The 20,938-nt window shown below is 37.9% G+C and overlaps 1 protein-coding gene across 3 annotated transcripts in view; it reads right to left on the reverse strand.

Annotated features, from left to right (window-relative positions):
• The window catches only part of gtf2ird1 (GTF2I repeat domain containing 1), a 33,337-nt gene extending 14,255 nt beyond the window's left edge, over positions 1–19,082 (reverse strand). Inside the window, exons 1-11 of one of the 3 annotated variants that reach the window (XM_081615589.1) lie at positions 12,224–12,819; positions 12,004–12,055; positions 11,799–11,928; positions 10,702–10,843; positions 8,205–8,381; positions 7,945–8,128; positions 5,386–5,687; positions 4,157–4,252; positions 3,674–3,757; positions 2,452–2,635; positions 1,184–1,209 (exon numbers count right to left, since the gene is read on the reverse strand). In XM_081615589.1, the coding sequence (XP_081471715.1) occupies positions 1,184–1,209; positions 2,452–2,635; positions 3,674–3,757; positions 4,157–4,252; positions 5,386–5,687; positions 7,945–8,128; positions 8,205–8,381; positions 10,702–10,843; positions 11,799–11,924 (1,321 nt within the window). In that variant the 5' untranslated portion in view covers positions 11,925–11,928; positions 12,004–12,055; positions 12,224–12,819. Of the gene's footprint in view, positions 1–1,183; positions 1,210–2,451; positions 2,636–3,673; positions 3,758–4,156; positions 4,253–5,385; positions 5,688–7,944; positions 8,129–8,204; positions 8,382–10,701; positions 10,844–11,798; positions 11,929–12,003; positions 12,056–12,223; positions 12,820–18,159; positions 18,232–18,750 lie in introns of those variants that run through there. The other 2 variants (XM_008428496.3, XM_081615590.1) reach the window with 2 other exon arrangements.
• Between the last annotated feature and the right edge of the window lie 1,856 nt (positions 19,083–20,938).

Below are 20,938 nucleotides of genomic sequence, written 5' to 3' on the forward strand. Positions count from 1 at the left end.
TTTGCAAAATTTAATCTGGTTTGATTTGATCAAAGTAGGGCTGGACGACATGGCTGAAAAACGTATCACGATACAAGCACTTAATAATCAGTCGATATCAATAATAATTGATTAGTTTTTGTTGTAAATATTTGAAACATCGATGATATGACCTTTTCCTTTTTCAGGATTTCTTCAGATTTCACCAAGCTCAAATTTAAGATTTTTTGAAACCTTTTTAAGACCATTATGAATTAAATTTAAGACTTAATACACCACAGAAATGTACAAACTCTGTCCAGCCAACTGACGACAAATTTGCACTTACCCACTTAGACACAAAACAGGAACAAAATGTTAGCACCGATACACTGTTCCTAGCTAGCAAGTGAGTAGCTGGCTATCTAGAATATTAACAGCTAGTGTTAGCTAGGCTAGCTAGATACCTAGCTACTCTTACCCTTGCTAGTTAGCACCGCATATATTATTTAAATATATATTATTATCGTTTTAAAGCATTTACATCAACAGGTGAGTAAAGCAAGACACTTGCTGCACTTCCTTTGACCATAAAATTGCACAAATTGGAATTAAGAAAATAAATGTGTCTAATGGAAACATGCAAATTAAAAAGTTTTTTGTGATATAATGTGTTGGTTTTTCAGCTTTACCAAAGTCAGTGTATTTCACAAAACTGGAATGGAAACATTATTTTTGCATCACACGACTCATATGATCAACTATCGGATGTCACCACTGGCAGTAGCAGTAGTAGTAGCATGATGGCGATAATGACCTAACGTGTGATCAAACTTATTCACATGTGACTTTTAATTCCATTTCTTATTTAATGGAAATATTGCAAATGTAAAATTGTTTTTTTTTACCTTAGCATAATATTGAAACAGTTTTGTGCACATTTGAAATGGGAATGCAGCTATTGATTATTTTAAAGATTTTTTTTGTCTTATTTGCAGTTAGCGGAAACACAAAAGAAATTCATCCAAAAGCTAAAAAGGTTTTAGTTATTGTTCTGCAGATACTTAGTCATCCTGGAAATAATTTCCCTACATTTTCAGCCGCAGTCACCAACAGTAATTTTAAGAAGTCACAGCAGCGTTTCAGTAATGAAGGCCCAAATAGCAGCTTGTACATTTTAGCGATAATGACATTAGAAGAAAAACAGAATTAATTACAGCCTTACCAGTAAAAATCCTCTCATCAAACATCCTGCAACAGAAAAACAAAACATCATGATGTCAGAGAGTTCAGAGGCTGTTTCAGCTTTCAGGACATAAAAAAATATTCTGAAACAAAAGGAGGACGTCGTTACTGACTCTTTCAGCACATTAACTGCTGTTTGAACGATCAGTCTAACAAAAGCAGCCAGGTTCTTTTATTACAGCTGAAACAACCTGATGATTATAGTCGTCTGGATGTGAAATATAACCTAATCCTGTCTGCCACATGCTGCTTTTCTCCCCTCTCGCTGTGATTATAATTAACTTCAAGGTAGATTTCTGTGACTCGTGTTTGTTTACACCTGTTTGTGAACCTTTCAGTACAGATTTAATGAAGCTGTGTTTATTTCATCCAGCAAATTATTTTGCCACCTCTCATATAAAAGCAGAGTGACACACATGGAGGTCTGCTGAACTTTGTGGCAAAAAGACAATGACAGAGAAGCAAATAAAAGGTTTTCATCTGAGGTACAACGGCATATAAAAAAGCTGTTTTTTTCCAGTAAAGCGGTAAAAAAGCAGCGAGTAGAAACAATCCACTGGCTGATGATCAGCATCAGTTCCCGATTATCAGAGCTGGAAGAGGCTTCAGCACTGAAGCTCTGAGGGAGCCGACTGGTTCCCACAGCAGGAGGAGGGCGGGGCCACAAGATGGATGGATGGATGGATGGATGGATGGATGGATGGATGGATGGATGGATGGATGGATGGATGGATGGATGGATGGATGGATGGATGGATGGATGGATGGATGGATCCATCCATCCATCCATCCATCCATGGTTAGTTGAACCATTGCTTTGAGCTCGCAGTCCATTTGTTTTGGCATGAATCCACCTCAGGGTTTGCATCTGAAACATCTCACCGAGGGAGACAATGGGAATGTAACATAATAGTGAATTAATCACATTTTCAATCTTTGCTAATTATATTAACACTAATGAGCTGCCTGCAGGATGGGTAAAAAGATGCGTTATCTCAAACAAGGCATGCTGGCTCATTTAAATTAGCTTGAACAAATGGGAGGAAGAGCAGCCATTAGTGCAGCGTGCTGGTGAGCCAGAGTCGCTCGGGACAGAAATGACTCAGCAGTCGGTCGCTGAAAAAAGCAGATGGCTGGGAGATTCATTTTTACTGAATGTAAGTTTAAAATGACACAGAAAGTGGCTGTGATCTGTGTATGGTTCTGGGACGCCGCCACCATGAGGTCGCAAATGGATGCGTTTCCCACCGTTTAATGATGAAACGTATTCCGTGGCGCTCGTCCAGGATGCGTTTGAGCTTGGGCACGCCGTACGTGCACGGCCTCTTGAAGGGGATTTGATCTGGGATGCCGATGATCTCCACAGCTCCCGGGTCGCAGGCGATTTTGCGGTAGGGGACAGGCACCATGTGATCGAGACCAAGAGCCTCCGCTGAAGAGAGAACAAACAACAACAAAAAGGTTTAGTGCTTTAACTCTAATGAAATGTTTCCTTTAGGTCTGTAAATACACAACTAACATCATAATTTTACAGGCAGTGGATACCAATGGACTGCCTTCAACTGGACTTGGTGACTGGATTAAATTTTCAATTATTTTCAATTTTCAACATTTTAAAAGAGTCCAATTCTTAGATTTTCTTTTGTACAATTTTTACAACTTTCAAGAAGTTTAGGAGGAAGACATTGATGTTGTTGGCATCTGAAATGTTTATTTTCCACAAATCATATTTAGCACTATGCTGAAGTTGGGTTCAAATTAAAGGGATATTCCACAGACATTTTCTCTCTGAATCAAAATAGAAAGGACAGAAAGATGGAAAAGAAAGGGGCAAAGGAAAGGAAAAAGGTGGAGGAAAGGTTTAAAAGGAAAGAAGAAAAGTGTAGAGGATAGAATGAATACATGAAGTCTGTCTCTACACCTACAGAAAGAGAAAAAAACAGAACCCAGAAACCATAACGACCAAAAACATGTGGTCCATTTCAACTAGTTTATGCAAACTGTGAAATCAGGACAGGACTATACTACACCCGATACATATTCTTTAGAGATCAGTTTGCAATCTGTAAAAACTTTGTTTTGAAAACCCTGATCCAGGCTAAAATAAGCAAAGGATTGGACATTTTTTAATTGTTTAATGAGTGAACGCCTGCCAGAATCTCACAAAATACAACTGTTACTGAAATGGACAACAACTGGAAATTTGGGAAACAAAAGTTAAAAGACACCAGTTTCAAATTTAAAAAAAATTTAAAAAACTCCCCAATTTCTCATAAAGTTAGATTTATGACAAATAAAAGTCCAGGTAAAAGTCAAAGCATTGATTTTTTTGGAGAAAAGGAGCCTTTGTTTTACTGAAATAACAGGAAAGGAGCAGATGATCAAATAAAGTGCTAACCTCCAAACAAAACAAAAGTTGCACTGACTGGTTATAAAATAGCTGGGATATTAACAGCCAACTGTTTCTCACCATATCGGCTGTTGAAAAGGATCTGAACGCACTCTCTCAAAGTGTTGATGTCTTCAGTTTCCCGAATGAACAAGTCCCATTTTTCTGCAACAGAAGAAAATCCTCTCAATATCCTGGCTATTTGATGGCTACAGTAAACCAAACCTTCAGAAAGTCAAGTAAATATCATGAAGTGGTGTTTTTCCCTCTCACTTAATGCCAACTTGGTAAACCAGAGCAATCTTTTTAAAGGTTTACAGCAGACAGATTAGTAAGTGAACACAGGTCGATGTTGGTTTCCATGAACAATACATGGAAACTGTCGGTAAATCCAATCAAATACGTAGGATTTATTTGTCTGTGATCTCATTATTTATGATATAGCTATATAATAACGCATACCATAAATCTGCGTGTCTCTCCCAGAAACGCTCCTTCAGACACATATGAGTCATGAATTTACTTTTATACAAAGTAATTGCTCTTTAATTAATTGGGACCAACCTGATTTTTCATGCACGATGGAGAAGAGCAGCCTCTTTGAGATGTGGATTCCAGGCGGACTCTGACCCTGCTCAGCAGGTAGCCTTGTTGGCTCATCTAAAAGTACAAGGCAAATTAAGTACATTTGGCTCAATTCATTTAAGGCTGTAATGTTAATTTAGCACCCACATATTCAGCATTCCAGCTCTCATTTTCTTAATTACCTTCATAATGACTCTAAAAGTGCACTACTCTAATAGAAAGAATAAAAGTTGTTTTATTGGCTGTTGAGCTGTCAAGCTGAGATTTAAAACATCTTTGAGCTTTAAGTCAAATAGAGCCGACGAAAAAAGATGCAATGGTGGAGCTATCAGTTAGGTTGTGGTTCATTTATAATAGGGATCTGCAAATGTTCGATATTTGTCATCAATCCAGCTAAATAAAACTTGCTTAGTGCCACAAATATGACTTGATCTTTTGAAAACAAGACTGCTTGTGATTTTTGATAAATGTCTACAGCAGAATGCTTAAAGAACCATCATTTTATTTCTGTTTTTAGGTGTTAAAATAAAGAAAGATGCTACATTTTCACAATAAAGTGGGTGGAAGATGCTATAAAAATTCAATATTTTCCTATAAAGCTTATAGAGGAAAATTATATGAATAAATAATGGATTCTTCCGATTATAATTTATACCTGGTGTCTGTAGGCTGTAAAAGCTTAAAATTTAAGTCAAAATTCTTGTTTGGACCACAATCTTTCCAACCTAATGATGTCCTGAGTTTTTACTTACTAAACTTAAACTTGTCTAGAACTGCTTCTGTTGGGGTTGGTTTCATATTTTATTTACAACAGCCAACTGTTGTAAATCTATTAGGGCCATTATAGATACAAAAAAAAGAAAAAAAGAGGAGTAAAGATCTGGCAAAAAAAAAGAAAACTTAACCCCCCCCCCCCAACACCCCATCCTCAAATTTCCCTGTTTTTTTTTCAGAAAATGTAAAAGATTAGTCTCAAAATTTGCTTGAAAAATTGAGTTTTTTCAAGCAAATTTTTGACTTTTCCTTGATTTTTGTAGTGGAAATGCACTCCCTTTTTTGTTTCTACAATGGGCCAAATACACCATTGTATTGTATTCATCCAATTATAATAGGACAGTCCCTATTTGGTTTCCGTTGATACCAAAAAGGGAACTTCGCCCCGTTACTGGAGGCGAGGGTCTTCAGAAGTTTTTAAAGGCCAGTCTAACCAGTGTTGCCAATGTCCTTCCCAGTGGAGCCCTTCTCTGTCCAGTTGGCCAGTCTGTCCTTGCCCAGGTTGAGGAGGGTTGCGGGTTTGAAGTCCAGCTTGCTGTCAGGGTGGGGTTTGGAGGACATGGGCATCCCGTACAGGAAGTTTGACAGAACAGAGTTGTTGGCGGTGGCGGGACTCGGCGAGGTGACTGCCTTTGCTGCGCCGTGGCTGCTCGGCGTCACAACGGCGGCGGCGGCGGAGGGGTTGTTGTTCACTTCCGTGCTCGGCTTGGCTTCTCTGGACAAATCCTCAGCTTGCCTGCAAAAAGTCAAAAAAACATTAGAACATTTTCATGCTAACCTGTATTTAGCTGCCTGCATTTATTTCTGTGCAGCAATGAAGAACCTCGGCATGTATTTACTGATCAGATATTTCACTTCTTTAAGCAAAGATAGAAACAGAAAATCTCTCATTTGTGGCGAGCTGAACATGTGGCAGCACAAACAGGTGAAAGGTCAACTCAACTCATAAAAGAAAGCTGATTGTAAATGTTTCCATATTTTGCCACACTGCAACCATAACCTTTAATGTGGTTTAATGGCATTTTATCTGAAGGAACAACAAGTTTGTCACATTCCTTCAGTTTGTTAGTTTTTGTTGTAAAGGTCTCTTCATGTTCATTTATATTCTGTGTTTATTATTGTTGTTAATGTGTTGCCATATTAATTTATTCATTTATGTTTAGGAAAGAATATTCTGTTTCTTGAATATGTAAATTTGCTTCTCTTTAATCAATATTTACAGGGTTCAGGCATTTTTCCTTCAAGACCTTTTCAAGGTTAGTTTTCAAACTTTTCCAACCCCAGACTGCAACTCAGTGTATATTTATCATAATTTATTACTGTTATTAACAATGTCTTGTGATAGTATTCCACATAGCAGGGGTAAAATAAACTAAAATATAACAAAACATCCCTCACACACCTTAAACACCTGATTGGTTAGCGAACAAAACACTAATTTAACAAAACAATCCCCCAATTTCAATAAGTAACATGTAAAATTGGTTTAATTTATTCCTAGCCGGAATCTTCTATTTCCTTGCTCCATGTCTGTACGTTTCTGTTTTTATTATCAAGCCTATGAAATGCATCATTTGAGCGTCTGTCTGCGCGCTGCTCTGCCTCAACCACACACTGCTTTGACCAAAGCAGCAGCAAGCTGAGGCTTTTAGACTGTCAGAGTGTAAGTTCAGGACTTGGATGAATTACAAATATAGCTTGTATTTCCCAGAAAGCTGAATGTTCAGCAGCAAATTCCTTCTAGACAAAATGTTTGCTTAAAAGACAATTTCAAATTAAACTTGTGTTTTTCTCAAAAATGAATGATAAAGATGAAAATAAGAAAAAATACAAATTAAGTTTTTCAAACTATACAGTCTAAAGGTAAAATAAACGTGTAGCAGAACTGTGTTTAATCTGCTCTTCAGTCTACCAAGACTTGGACGTCCCTCTAAGCTGGCAGACTGGAAAAGTGATGAAGTCTGGTGTTCAAGTCAAAATTTTAAAGGACATTCTTGAAAATCAGCATTAAATATCTGTCCACATATAGATCAAGTTAAATTAAAAATGACTGAAATGATTAATAGGATTAGTCGTGATGAATCAATTACTGAAATAACCGTCTACTAATTAATCGATAGCTAGAGAACACAGACTAAAAAGACCAATTGCTAAAAGGACAACATACTCAGAGCAGTAATGAAGTCAAAAGTGTTCAAAAGATGTTGCATTTGTCTGCAGATATTTTTTACCTGGAACTCTTTAAATAGCATAAACTTGGCTTCACCTGGTACAAATGATCTAAAAGCATTTCTTATTAAGCACCTTTTACTATTTAATAATTAATAGGTTAATTTGAAAAAAAATACTCAACAGATCAACCCTAAGATGTTTTCTCCTTTAAAACAGAACGGAATTATTTGTTTATTCGATTTTTTTATTTATTTTTTACATACTTTTAATGTTGTATAAAGTATGTAAAAGATTATGACCTCATTCGGCACAAGCGACCAATTAAAAAGTTTAGTTTCTGTTCTTACGACACATCCTGGACCAGGGTTTGTAAAATCCTCAATCTCAGTGTAACAACTGTGCTGCAGCTGATAATCCTTTAATTTCATGGGTGTGTTTTTCTAACTTGTGTCACCGTAATGATTGTTTGACTCTTAAGGGACAATTTCTGTTCCCTAAAAGCATTCTTGTAGAGTGAAAAGAAATATATTACCGCTTCTCTTCAAGCTGCATGTTTAAACATCAATAAATATTACCAAATGTGTTGTGGAGACACTAAAAATGTTATATGAGTGGGAGGTTTTTTTTTTCTAACTGACTCTAAATCCTGTCCAGTCAGGATGAATACCCTGCTGAAGCAGCAGTCTGCTCCCAGCGACACACAACTATTAATTTCTGCAAACCATTAGAGACTGGAATGAGTAATCTAATGTGAAACAGCTGCGTTACTCATGTGATACAAGCTTTTAAACAACAAGCGGCTGCTTCCCCCACGGACTCACCTCTTCGCTGTGAAGTGGATGCGGTGGCTGTGCTCCAGGATCTTCATCAGCGTCTTGGTGTCGTACTCCGAGGGCTTCTTCAGGACGACTCCCTCAGGCAAACCGTGGGCCACCACATAACCGGGGTCCTTCTGGATCCACTCGTAAGGCACAGGGACCAGGCTGCTTTTACCCAGAGCCTCGCCTGCGGGTCACAAGCCGCGGCTCAGACGGATAAAAATCAAACCCCGCCCTTCAAATAAAGCGTAGAACAGTCTTACTGTAGAGGACGGTGAATACTTCCTCCACCATCTTCCTCAAAACGAAGACGTTGGACTGGGGGTCTGACGGCGCTCGCTGTTTCGCGTGTTCGCCGTCTTTACTCAGCTTGATGGGATCGCCTTCCTGGTCTTTGGTATGGGTGTTTACAGCGGTCAGACTCTGCAGACACGGCGCTCCTGAAGCCAGGATGAAAAGTGAAATGCTAAAAACGGCTCACAAATACGCAACTGTAATTCAAGCTAGGACTGGGCGATATGGCTTAAAGACAAATCGATCTGGTTTATTTCCCCATTTCATTCACTTACTTTTCCAAAAAGAGAGATTTAAAATGACAGAAAATATTTCCAAGTTGCTTTTGTTTCTATCATCCCTTGTGAATTAAATTGTTGTTGAATTATGAGATCATCATAATATTAGAAGAAAATATGCAATTTTATGTTAAAATTATGTGAAAAAAGTTGTTTTAATGAGAAAAGGCTTCACTATCAGGACATAATATGAGCAGCTCAGTTCATATGGTGCTTTCTTAAAAAAAAAGACACATTCAGTTGCACAATCATTTCAAAGGCCTGCTGCTGATAATTTGTTGCCAATATGTTAAAAGATCAAGTATTTCCATCTTGTAAACTTATATCAACATATAACTTTACAAGATGCTCAACATTCCTCATTTGAATTCTTTATTTTTCTCAAAAACAATATATATAAAAAAAGCTACTACCATATTTTCCGCACTATAAGGCGCACCTAGAAACCTTCAATTTCCTCAAAAGCGGACAGTGCGCCTTATAATCCAGTGCGCCTTATATATGGACCAATTTTGAGCCACAACAGGTCTAGCAACTATGGTAAGCAGCCGCCGACTTTATTTTCGCCCGTAGAAGAAGCGCGCAGTGCATGCTGGGATAGTTGTCAGAACGCTGGTTTGTAATCTATTAATAAAGTTTGACTGACCTATCTACCTACCGACCGTCTAGAATCAGGTCGTCTGCAGGTCATTTAGCACCACGTTCTCCACGAACATGCTGTGCGCGAATGGAGAAGGGTGACCATCGTCCGGCCACGCCCCGGCCCAGTCGCGGAAGGCTCTCCTCGCAGACCCAAGTCGGACTGTTTTGTTGACATTCCCTTTAGTGCAGCTCCATCTAGTGGATACATAACGTAACTCCAGCCTCTACTGTAGCGTCTATTCTATGCGCCTTATAATGCGGTGCGCCTTATATGTGAAAAAAGTTTTAAAATAGGCCATTCATTGAAGGTGCGCCTTATAATCAGGTGTGCCTTATAGTGCGGAAAATACGGTAAGTGATAATATTCTCTTAATATTATCACTTTACTCTTGTGATATTATGACTTTATTCTCATAAATAAACTAGAATCTTAGCCATGCCCTAAAACTGGGTTGTGTAGTTGACCTGAAATCAAGGTCTAAATAAATAGAAGCTGTGAAACACGCTTGTCAAACAAGATGGCCGCCCTACCATCAACAAAATTTGGTATGAATCTTGCCAGATCATTGACCTTTCTTCTCAGGAGGCCTGGTATAGTTCATTTTTTGGTTGGTTCTCACCGTTCACTGTTGGAACAATAAATGGTGTCCAAGAAAGTCAAGTCCTTGTTGGTTATGATACTCACTGTGTTTCCATCAATGTGTTCTTTATGTGCATTTTTAAGTATTGTAAATAAAAAAATAAAAAAAAACCTTAAACTGGCTGGCTTGAAATGTTTTTTTTGGCTTTTCTGAAAAAAGTTAAACCGCAAAGAGAGAGCTGGAAACACAGGTGGAGGGAAAACACGTAAACTCCATGGAGAGAGACGAAAGGCTGGGATTCAAACTAAAAACCTTGTTGCTGCAATGCGACAACAGTATCAATTGATTTATAAATAAATGAAAACTCTGAGAAGTGTAAAGAAATCTTCTGATACTTTAATTGTGTAACAGGGAGAATCCAATGCGGAAGGTCAGGAGTTTATCCTTCAAACTGATTTTGTTTTATGACTGATCAGTTTAGGAACACCGTGTGAAATTATAATACCTTCCCACACTTTAAAGCCTAAAATAGGTTTATTTTTATCCTGCTTCATAACACAAAGGCGGAAAAGCAACCGAATAACAGATGAGGCTTGTTGTAGTGATTTTTTTTCTTTTTTATTGAGGGAACTACATTTAATCCAGATTATTTTGGCAATTTTTGCAAGCCTCTCACACCTGATCCTTAACTACAAACCGCATAATGCATCAAATTGCGGATACTGTGCAGTTTTAAAGAGATTAAGAGAAAACATGATTCTGTTACGCTTCTGTTGATTTGATCACTTCACACAGAAGTAATCTGACACCGAGCTAAAACACAAACAGCTGCAGTTACCTAAGCTTCTGGCTCAATCAGAATGTTAAAACCCAACAGAGACTCGACTGCGCAACTGCCTCGCAGCTGTGGATGCAAACGGAATAAGTAAACGTCTAATCAGGAGCAGGAAAGCGGTGTGGCTCACGGCAAAACTTGTAGAAGTCCGTTTGGATTTCCCGCCTGGAGTTGAGGAACATTCTGCCCTTTTCCGTCCCCACGGCGATCACGCTGTCTTCGTGCACGGTGACGCACGCCACCTCTGCATTGAGTTTAGACATCGCCATGCACTGCAACGCGGCGAGAGACAGGATTCAGAAGCACAGAAATCTTCAGTTATACTTCAGACTAAATTTCATGTTTTGAACATACACACAAAATATACACCTAACTGGTCTGGGAACAAACAAAATAAAATCCTAAAATGTCAATAACTTTGCTTAATGTGTGAAACATAATCCGACTTTGTTTCAATAAGTCACCGAGCCACTGGGAGTAATAAATATTCATTAAATGGAAACAATTCAAATAAATAATGATGATGTGATGTTTAACCACAATACATAAAGAAAGTTAGAATAAAATCTATAAAAAAATTCTTGCCACGTTTTCTGGTATTTAGCGAATAGAAATAATTTTGGTAACTCTAACTGATCTAAAACCAGAGAACAAGAGTGAGGGAAAAAATGTCTCTTTTTATTAGGAGTATGAAAATATATGGTTTTTCCAAATATATTTTGATTATATTTTTCTTTGTTTGTCAAGATATTATACAATGTTGTTCACATTATATGCATTAGGCAAAATTGACATAACTTTGATTATTTTTTGATAAAACATATAAAACTCCATACAAACATGAAGAAAGGAAGAATTTAAAAGAGAGAAAAAAGAAGTTGGGAAGTAGAGGACAAAAAAATAATAAGAATATTTTACTTTGTGACATTTTGGGTTAATTATTTTAGTCCACACACTGAAAACTAAATTTAAGTTTTCAATCAAACATTTGATAGCACTTTATTACAAAACTGTGCAGTTTGAATATCAAGCACTTTCGGGACTTTATACAGAAATCAATCACTTTCCAAACCCTAGAAAACAGAATTCAAGCATCTTCAAGGATTTCAAGCACGTGTACAAACCCTGAATTATCAAAACTCTAAAGTAGCTTTATAAATCCGGACCATTTTTAGGTAGAGCTCAGTTTGATAGCATCATGAAAACGCCAGCAGATGCAGAACGTACCACTGAATCGAGGGCGGACACCAGGCTGGTGAGTATCTCCTGCCTGGCGGACAGCAGCTGGACCTGCGGCTCGCCACGGGAGCTGGCCCTCAGGCCGTCACACGCCAGCTTCCTCATCTGAGCCATACCTCTGCAAAATCCAGATGAACACGCATTAAAGGAGGCACGCATCAAATCAAAACTACACCTTTAAACGCTTATGCACCTTGTACTTTCTCATAGACTTGACCTGAATTTAAAGGCCATGTAAATAGGAGCTGTAAAGCATAAAAATAGAAGACCAAAGAAGCATTGATTTTCCAAAAATGTTATCTTCAAAAACGAATAAAAAAATCATTTATAATCAGTAAAATCCCTTTATAGCTGAGAACAATATGCAGTGTTTTGCATCTAGGGAAAAAAGTTTCATTTTGTTATCTTCTGACCAGAGCACCTCTTCCACATGTTTCTCCATCTTCTTTCTAATGCTCTTCTGTAAACCATGTTAGATCTATCCTCTCACATTTCATCTTTATGACTTCACCACATTGCTCTTGTCTTAGCTGATCCTCCGGGGAACATAATGGTAAAAATAAAATAAAAAATTTAAAAAAGATCACACTAATCCATCCATCCATCCGTTTGACAGGCGCCTGTTTCCCTAGAGTCATATTTCTGGAATATCTAAAAGGCAAATCCATCAAAAAGCTGCCGTTGTCAGTTAAAGATGATTAGAGCGCTCAGAGGATGTCATATGATACGCTTTACACCGGATTTTCACTCCTTGACAGATGGTGCAGGAAGAGTATTGGCATAAGGTGGACAAGACGACTTAAGTTCCTATCTAAAGTTCAACTGCAGTTAAGATGCAGCCGAAAGATCGTTTTATTAAAAACATCCAAGTTGAATCATGCATAAAGGGGCAAACAGTCATGGAAACAAAAAGAATTAAAAAAAGATAAAAAATGCTCGGTGCTGAAACCCGTCTCCGTGGAAACTAATCTCGGAGCATTTGAACAATGCAGCTCTGGCCTTTAATCTCTCCAGACACTGGGAGCCATTATCCTAGCCTCTGGCAAACCCAAACCACTGACTCAATAGAGGCGAGGACAGAGAGGCAGAGAGAGGAGGGTGGGCGTGGTGGGATTCAGCTGCACACCAGTCTGAGCGTGCCAAGTCCATCTAAATCTGCCTCCCCTCAGGCCACACAGCAAACATTAGACCCCCTCCCTCCCTTCCAAAATTATTATGGCCTCAAAATAGATGGCCTGCTTTCCTCTCATATTTAGAAAGGCGGAAGGCTAGGAGGAGGACGGTGGAGATAAGCAAGCAGAGGCTTGGGATAATCAGTCTGGGAGGACGGTCATGTTTCTAAGGAACTCAGATGAAGGTTTTCGGTAGAGTCTTTGATCTCCGCTGCTCTGTTGGTGGTCGCCATGCAAATATTATTCACCAATACTTCATCCAGAGTAAAAGTTTAATTATCTCAACCAAAAGCGTCTCAATTGTTCCTGATGCAGAGTTTCCACACAGAATACAAGCCTGGCGGGCCACCAGGCTTTACTTGGACCCCCACCAGGATAAGCACTGCTTGTTCATTTTAAAGAGTTTCTTTATACAACAGTAACAGTAGCTGTGTTTCCATTACAAACGTGCAAAAATCTTTGTTGCTATTCTGATGTTGAAGAAACATAATTTTGCAATATTAGCAATGCTTCTAATAATAAGAAATCAAGTTAAAAATAGGCGTGAATGAATTTGTTCACACAATAAATCATTAAAAATCATGGCAGCGACAGATGTAAATAGTTACATGAGATTATCCTGATAATGCAACCATGGCACTAGCACTCATCTATCAGCCATCAGAGGAGACATTTGCGTCTTATTCAGGCGTTGGAGCAACAAGCCCCTCAAAATTATGAGTGGCTATGTAGGCGCCATTTTTTGGAAATTTGTAGTTGGCAATTTTATGGAAGAGCTTTGGATTCAACACGTTGAAACAACAACTTTATATGAACCGTGCGATGCTGTGGGAGCTCTGGTGGAGCCAGCAGCACATTGTCCCAAATGTGCCGCTGGCTCCACCAGAGCTCGTGGACTATCGCTCCAATCACTGGGTTTAGTACATTTTCTGGGGGAAACTCTGCTGATGTCATTCTCATTTCAGCCAGAGCATTCAGGATCTCATTCTTTCAGTCACAATCCATATATCAGGACTATAGGTAGGGGTCAGAAGGTAAACAGAACAGTAAATCGAAAGCGTCGCTCAGTTGGCTCAGCTCTTTCTTCACTATGTCAGACCAGAGTAAGGCCCATATTACTGCAGCCAGAGTCAATCCATCTCCCACTTGATCCTACTGTGGGGAAACTTTTATACACCAAAACTGCTTGGATTGTGTATGCCACATCCAAATGTATGTAAAATGTCTGAATAGTACAATTTACTACCACTAATTGTTTAAAATTTTCCTTTTATTTACTGTATGTTGTTCATCCAGCATGTCAAAAATATGCATCCTGTACAGAATTTGTTTTAGACATACTTTTTCTACATGGATTAACAAAGATGTGCCTGTCTATAAAAAGTAAGGGTGTTTTCACACTGCATTGTGTCAAACGAACCAAACACTTTGAAAAACCTGTTCAATGCCTGACATGTGGAGGGGGCTGCACCAAGAACCACTGAAGGAAACAACAAGAAAACCTCTGAAGAAGACGCTGAGTGCAACTTCCTTCCTTGCAAAATGTAAACAAAAATGGAGTGGTGTCAGATTTTAGCAGTTGGAGGATTTCTGTTTTGTCTTTGGCAAAAAAACGACAAGACATTTCTCCCGCTAAAGCTGGACACGTGCGTTTGTATTAGTTGTATTTACCCAGAATGCCCTGCACCATAACCCGCTTCTTGCCATTGGACTGATCTCTAGTCTTGTTGGTGTTCACAGTCGAACTGCACCAGTGTTCACCTCAATCAAACAGAGACTGAGGTTTGTTGGCGGACCTGGGTTCACTTTTTTGGTCCGATTACCATTCACACCTCCCCGAATGTATCGGGCTTTCTAGAAAAACTAGAGTTCAATTAAAGCGACTAAACGTGTTTGGTGTGAATGCGCCCTAAACATACGTTCCCAGAATTGATCACAACCAATGGAGAGACATGGTGTGAAGAAAACCATAAATCAACATCTCCATCCTTTAAGAGGAAGGTTTTAGTTGTGCTGCTTCACATTTCACAGACGGTTTTAGTATATTTACATTCCACACAATCCCATCCACATTTACTCTGAAGTTGTGTTCAGCTAAGCTGAATTGGTCCGGTGAGAATACACTGCGCATGCTGAGGTAAATCAGTCATAATCTCCAAATCAAGTGCAGCTTGAATGGGCCAACACAATCCTCAGAGACATTCAGGAAGAAAACACCTGAAAATGGGCCAAATGGTTGCATTTCTTTTACGAAGTAAGAAAACAAAAGCAAAACTATATTTTAATTTACTTCTACTACCTTTTAAACAGGGTGTGGTTGGACAGCTAATATCTTGCTTTTCATAACAAATAGCATAATCCCTATGTTTGTGCTCCCAGTCTGGCATCCGCCTTTTCTCTTGTGTCATATTATGTTTAATCTCTGCAAATCCAAGCAGGACGACCTAAAAAAAGAAGCTGTTGTCACATGAACAGACAACCTTCAAAATTGATTTATCCATCGAGGCATCTTAAAAATAGAAAGCTGATAGTTTTTTAAGCAGGATTTTAACTAAGTATCCATTAAAGAAAACACTACGTTTTCAAAATGGTGATGTTAAAGATCATCTGAAAATGCATGCAGCAAAGAGCGGGCTGTCATCAAGATGACTATAGGTGAGTGGTCAGATCCATTTGTTTGCTTTTTAGCAGCTGTGCTCTTTCATACACAGGACAGCTGATAATAGCTTTCTTTTATACTACAAATCCTTTACAAAATGCTGTGTGGTAGAAAACCAACAACAGACACATCCATCATACTGTGAAACAAAGTGGTGGAAGTGTCATGCTTAGTCAAGTGCAGCTTAGTCAGTAGAGACAGAAGCTAGTCATGGGAAGATGGATTATCTACAGTCCTCAGGTTTTCTTTTATTTGTGCATTTATTCGTGTGTATATATATATAAAATAAATCTCAACATTTGCCAAACACTTTTGCAAGGCCCTGCGTTTGAAGTTTGAATGTGACTATCACAGCGGATGGTTCTTTGGCTGCATTTTGCAGTTATGCAGCCTAATGGCACCATGGAGAAACTGTCACCTTGTAACGGGACAGCATTAACCTCCAAATAGAGAAAAACAGAGAGCATGATGAGCTGTGGTCTGTACGGTACAAAGATCTCTCTTGGTTCTCAGAAAGTGATTGCTAATAATCTGCACATCCTGAGAGTGTGACCTCCACTCCACAGGGGGCAGCTGCTGGCAGGACAGGTAATCTATCACAGAGTTAGTCCTATCTGGTGGGTCCATCACCATCAAAGATAGAAGAGAACCACGCTTGACCTTGAGATGGCTCTACTGAGGTATCAGACCAAATCACATTTCCATTCCTGGTTAGCACTGTTAGTACTAGCCAGCATTGTTTACCATTGGTGGTTAACAATGCGTAATGCATAAGGAAACTCTGATGTGGACCAAAACAGTGAATTCTTGTACTTCCTCAAATCTGCCCTTTGAAGTAGGTACCACCCCCCCATCATTATCAAATGTAGGACTATAGTAACATACATCAGGTCAATAAATTCAATTGGATTGCTTCATTTGTGTAAGAAGGGTCTGTCTTTAGTCATGTCCAGAATGCTCAATAAGGCAATCTGAAACAATAACTACACAATTTTTGTGTGACAGCAGTTGTTCCACTTCAGCAGCAAACGTACTCCATGCAAGTGAAGCACTAGAGCTTATTTGACAGAAGCAGCAGGAACTCAAGGAAATAAATTGTGAGCTGAGTAATATACAGCCAGCAGTAAGACTTATGTCTATCAACTACCCAGCATGGTCTCTGGAGGAGTTGTGGGCTGGAAAAATGATGATAGACAAAAATGTCTTGAGGAAAAAAAAGACATAACCACAGAACTTTAGAAATGGATTCAATAAATAATATTGAAGCTTTTTTTACTTCATTTCTCACAGTTAAAGTGAGAAAACAAGTCTTCAATCCTGTAAACTGTTGTTACAAGCTTGACATGCGCAAACTACATATGGACAATTGAAAAAAAAAACATAATGAAGTGTTGAAGTCCAGTTTCCTGACAAGGAAACTGGACATATATATATATATATATATATATATATATATATATATATATATATATATATATATATATATATATATATGTGTGTGTGTGTGTGTGTGTGTGTGTGTGTGTGTGTAAAAAAGGAAGGAGATCAGCTACAAATGTTTTCATTCCAAATATGTTTTGGGATACTGGACCAATTTCCAGGCTAAAAGTTAGACTTCACTAGTTCGCACCAATACTATTTCTCAAATATTTTAAAACTAGGAATGCACAATATATTTTCACTAGCATATTGGTATCTGTAAAAACAAATGTTAATATATCGTTAATTTATCTTAATTTTGTAATGAACGCTTAATACTGGAACTGGAAGATGTTCTAAATATCCAAAATACAATAACAAAAAACAATATAAAACAGAAATTAAAAAAATAATGCACAAATAAAATTATAAATAAAATGGATGTCTCTGTAAACAAAATTTCCCTTCAAATATAAATCATTAGCATGGAAGTTGTCAAGCTTTTATGTAATGTGATTAATGGATTATTGTGACAAGCCCCTGATATTATTGTGAACTAGGGGTAATAAAAAGATCGCAAAAATGTGAATCTGGAATCTTTTGTCATTTCACAATGGAAAAACATGCATGACCTTTTTTGTTCAGGAATGTTTTTAAACTGAAGATGTGAGCCTGGAAAAGTGAAATGCAAAAAATTTATGAATTTTGATTACAGATGTTTACTGTAGCTTTAGCGTTACCTGCGCCCTGCTTATACTGCAGGTCAAAATGTCAACTGGAAATAACATATTCCACAGAGACTTCTGTTTGACCTCATCTGCTACCATGTGCATCACCAAAGCAAACAAGAAGGAGCTTAGAGTTGATCCATGATCCAGCCCCACCTCCTCCTTGAACACCTACAGCACACCTCACTGCTGCCTCTCTGCTCTCTATGCTGCAACACTAATGTACTATAACTGGCACTCTAGACCTCCTCATACAATACCACGTCTTCTCTCTGTTGTTTACAGGTGTTCTTAGGTTATAATTAAATAAATCAATATATAAAGATGAGTTTAGCCGAAGTAAAGCAGAAAAAAGTCTGAAATTTCAAAACCTGTCAGAAGTCTGTCTTGAGCTGGAAAACAATACACTCAAGTTTTAAGTTTTTAGGACTTTTTAAACAAGCTGTAACCGATGACAACTCTATAATACACAGTAAGGTGTTGCTAACGGTGCAACACGGTCATTATAAAGGCGTTAGTAACACTTCAACCACGTCGCTTTCGGTTTAAAATGCGCAACCTCCAGTCCAGCCAGCTGGCTTTGTTGTTAGCTGGGTAACCTTCGTGTCAGTGATAGCCAGAATAATTCACAGGCAGACAGGGGCTGCTTGCGCGTTTTAAAAACAGAGTCTAGCAATTTACTCAAAAAGAAATAGCTGAAAACTCATTATAAAGTCTTTAAACTTAGTCTCAGTGGCCGTTTTGGGTCGTTTAACGGTCAAAAACAGACGCTAAGCTAACTAACCAGCTAGCTCCAAGTGGTTAGCCTGCTTGCTAACACTAGCCTTTCATCTCCTCCCCCAGTCCAGAAATTAGGTTATAATCCGTATATTTTCACCGCGCTGTCACTACAAAAATCACGCTATACTAAATTAATCAACCAACACGATTAGAATTATTAAAAGAGAGTAGTAAAATCTCACCTTAATTAGCGATTAAATAGCCTTGTTGCTGCTGTCAATCCCGGTTTATTCCCCCGTTTTAATCCATCAGAAACAGCCGCAATTCCCATCCAACAATGTCCGCTAAAACACGGTAATCTGCATCACTCTCCAGTCAACGGCTTCGACTCCTGCAGCCGAGTGTTTTTCTGTCTTATTTTCTGAGTTTGTTTCTTGTTTATGCCCCTTAACAGAGCAGGGTGTCCCTTTCCCCTTTTTCTTTGTTCTGTAATCCAGTAAAATTGAAACTCATTCGTCTCCTGCTAATCCCAGCCCAGCTCAACAGCAGCATCCATTGGCTGCGATTTACATACAGGATTAACGGGTCAACCTCTGGACACAAGCATGGGAGCATAGGGAACAAATATCCACTCGTGCAAAGATGTATTTATTTTAAAATCATGTCATCCAGTTCATAAACTCTGTTCTGCTTTAGGAAATCCCTGATCCGACAGGGGCGGCCCCAGCTCAGGCCCCCAAAAGATAACTCACAATGTGGGTTTTCATTTGTGCTACAATTTCAGGGGTTTTTTTGTTTTGTTTTTTTAAAAGGCACAACAGTTAAATCTTAAATGAGAGTTGTTGTTTTTTTTTAGTAAAATAAAAAAATCCTAATTCTTGGCAGGCTTTTAATCAGAATGATCTTGGGCCTGATTCTGGAGGTTTTCATAATTACATTTTCTGATCTAATTAATGATTACAAGCAACAACAAAAAAGTATTTATTTGTTTATATATATTTTTAAAAAGAAAAATATTAAATTAAGAATTATTTCTACAGAAAAAAAAACAAATAAGTAGACAGTTGATATTTTTTTTGCAAATTTAATACCTTAGACCTATAGTTACCTGGATTTTTCATTTCTTCTCTAATCCATCCATCAGGAATTTATGGTTAGGTTTTTATTACACGTTCCCTATTATAAAAGTAAAGATTAACATATATAACACTTTTAAAAGTAACTATTTTCATGAGTTGTTCTTCACAACAGACCAAAAAGCACATTTTTGTCTTTGTTTACTCAAAGGTCCATGTTGTATTTTGCTTCCCTCAACAGAGCTAATCTTTTCTGCTCTCTACCTGCTACTATTGCAGTTTACAGTAGCAGCACATTTCCTTGTAGTGTGCAGTAGTTTTTGATAAATGTGAGCTGCACTTTTAATATAAAGATGAATTCTGAAAGTTCTGACAATTTGTCAAGATCAGTGCCTCCCATAAATTTCGAATTAAACTCATCCATAGCATGTTTTTGCACTATTCCATAAATTTTGATTTTCATGTTGATTCACACTTTTCTCCAGTTATTTAATCAGTTTTTTGACCTTTCTGTACTTCCTAATCCATTATCTTCTTCCCATTTCTACTCTGAGTCATTTTAGTTCAGTTATCACCATTATCGGTTCTCATATTCTAATCTAAATGTTTACTATAGTTTACATATTTTGTACTTTGAAAGTAACATCATTTACAATACTGCATTTATAAAATATGCATCAACTGTTCACAATAGGCTAGAACTCGTGTGTTGTAATGAAAATAAATGTGTTTTTGAACATTCAAATATGTGCACATCTTAATGACAATTTCTCCTCCATGATAAGTTTTGAATCCTGGAAGGCCTCCTTGTCCCACTAATCTATTTCTAATAACTCCATCCTGAATTTAATCAGGATGGAGTTACTATGAATTTAAGAGCTGCTGTTTCCATATTTAAAACATTAAAGTCAAATCTAATCCCCTCACTACAGAGCGCTTCTATAACATGTTTTTCTTAAATGTTTTCTTCTTCTAAAAATTAGAAACACTCTTTTTGAAGATTGGATGTCAAAATCCCATTGCAGATTGAAAGTACTTACTAACAATAACACACAACATGCAAGTCTTAGACAAGAGTGACAAAAATGAAAAGAGGGGCCCAGTATGACTGAATACGCCACTGCATTGATTGCATAATGGGATAGCTGTGGAGTTTTTAAATTATATTTAGGATTAGCATCTGTTCTGAGTGGTTGGGATGAACACAATCTGGCTTTTAATGCACAATAAAGTTAATGGAAAGAAATAGAAATTGTTCCACAAGAAAATTTACTGCTGTGGTTTTACCCATCAACAAACTTTATTCATAATAAACCTTATTTTATTCCTTACATATTGTTTTGGGACGATTGCC

Source organism: Poecilia reticulata, chromosome 14 (genome assembly GCF_904066995.2).
Source record: "Poecilia reticulata chromosome 14, P_reticulata-male-v2, whole genome shotgun sequence".
Lineage (NCBI taxonomy): Eukaryota > Metazoa > Chordata > Actinopteri > Cyprinodontiformes > Poeciliidae > Poecilia > Poecilia reticulata.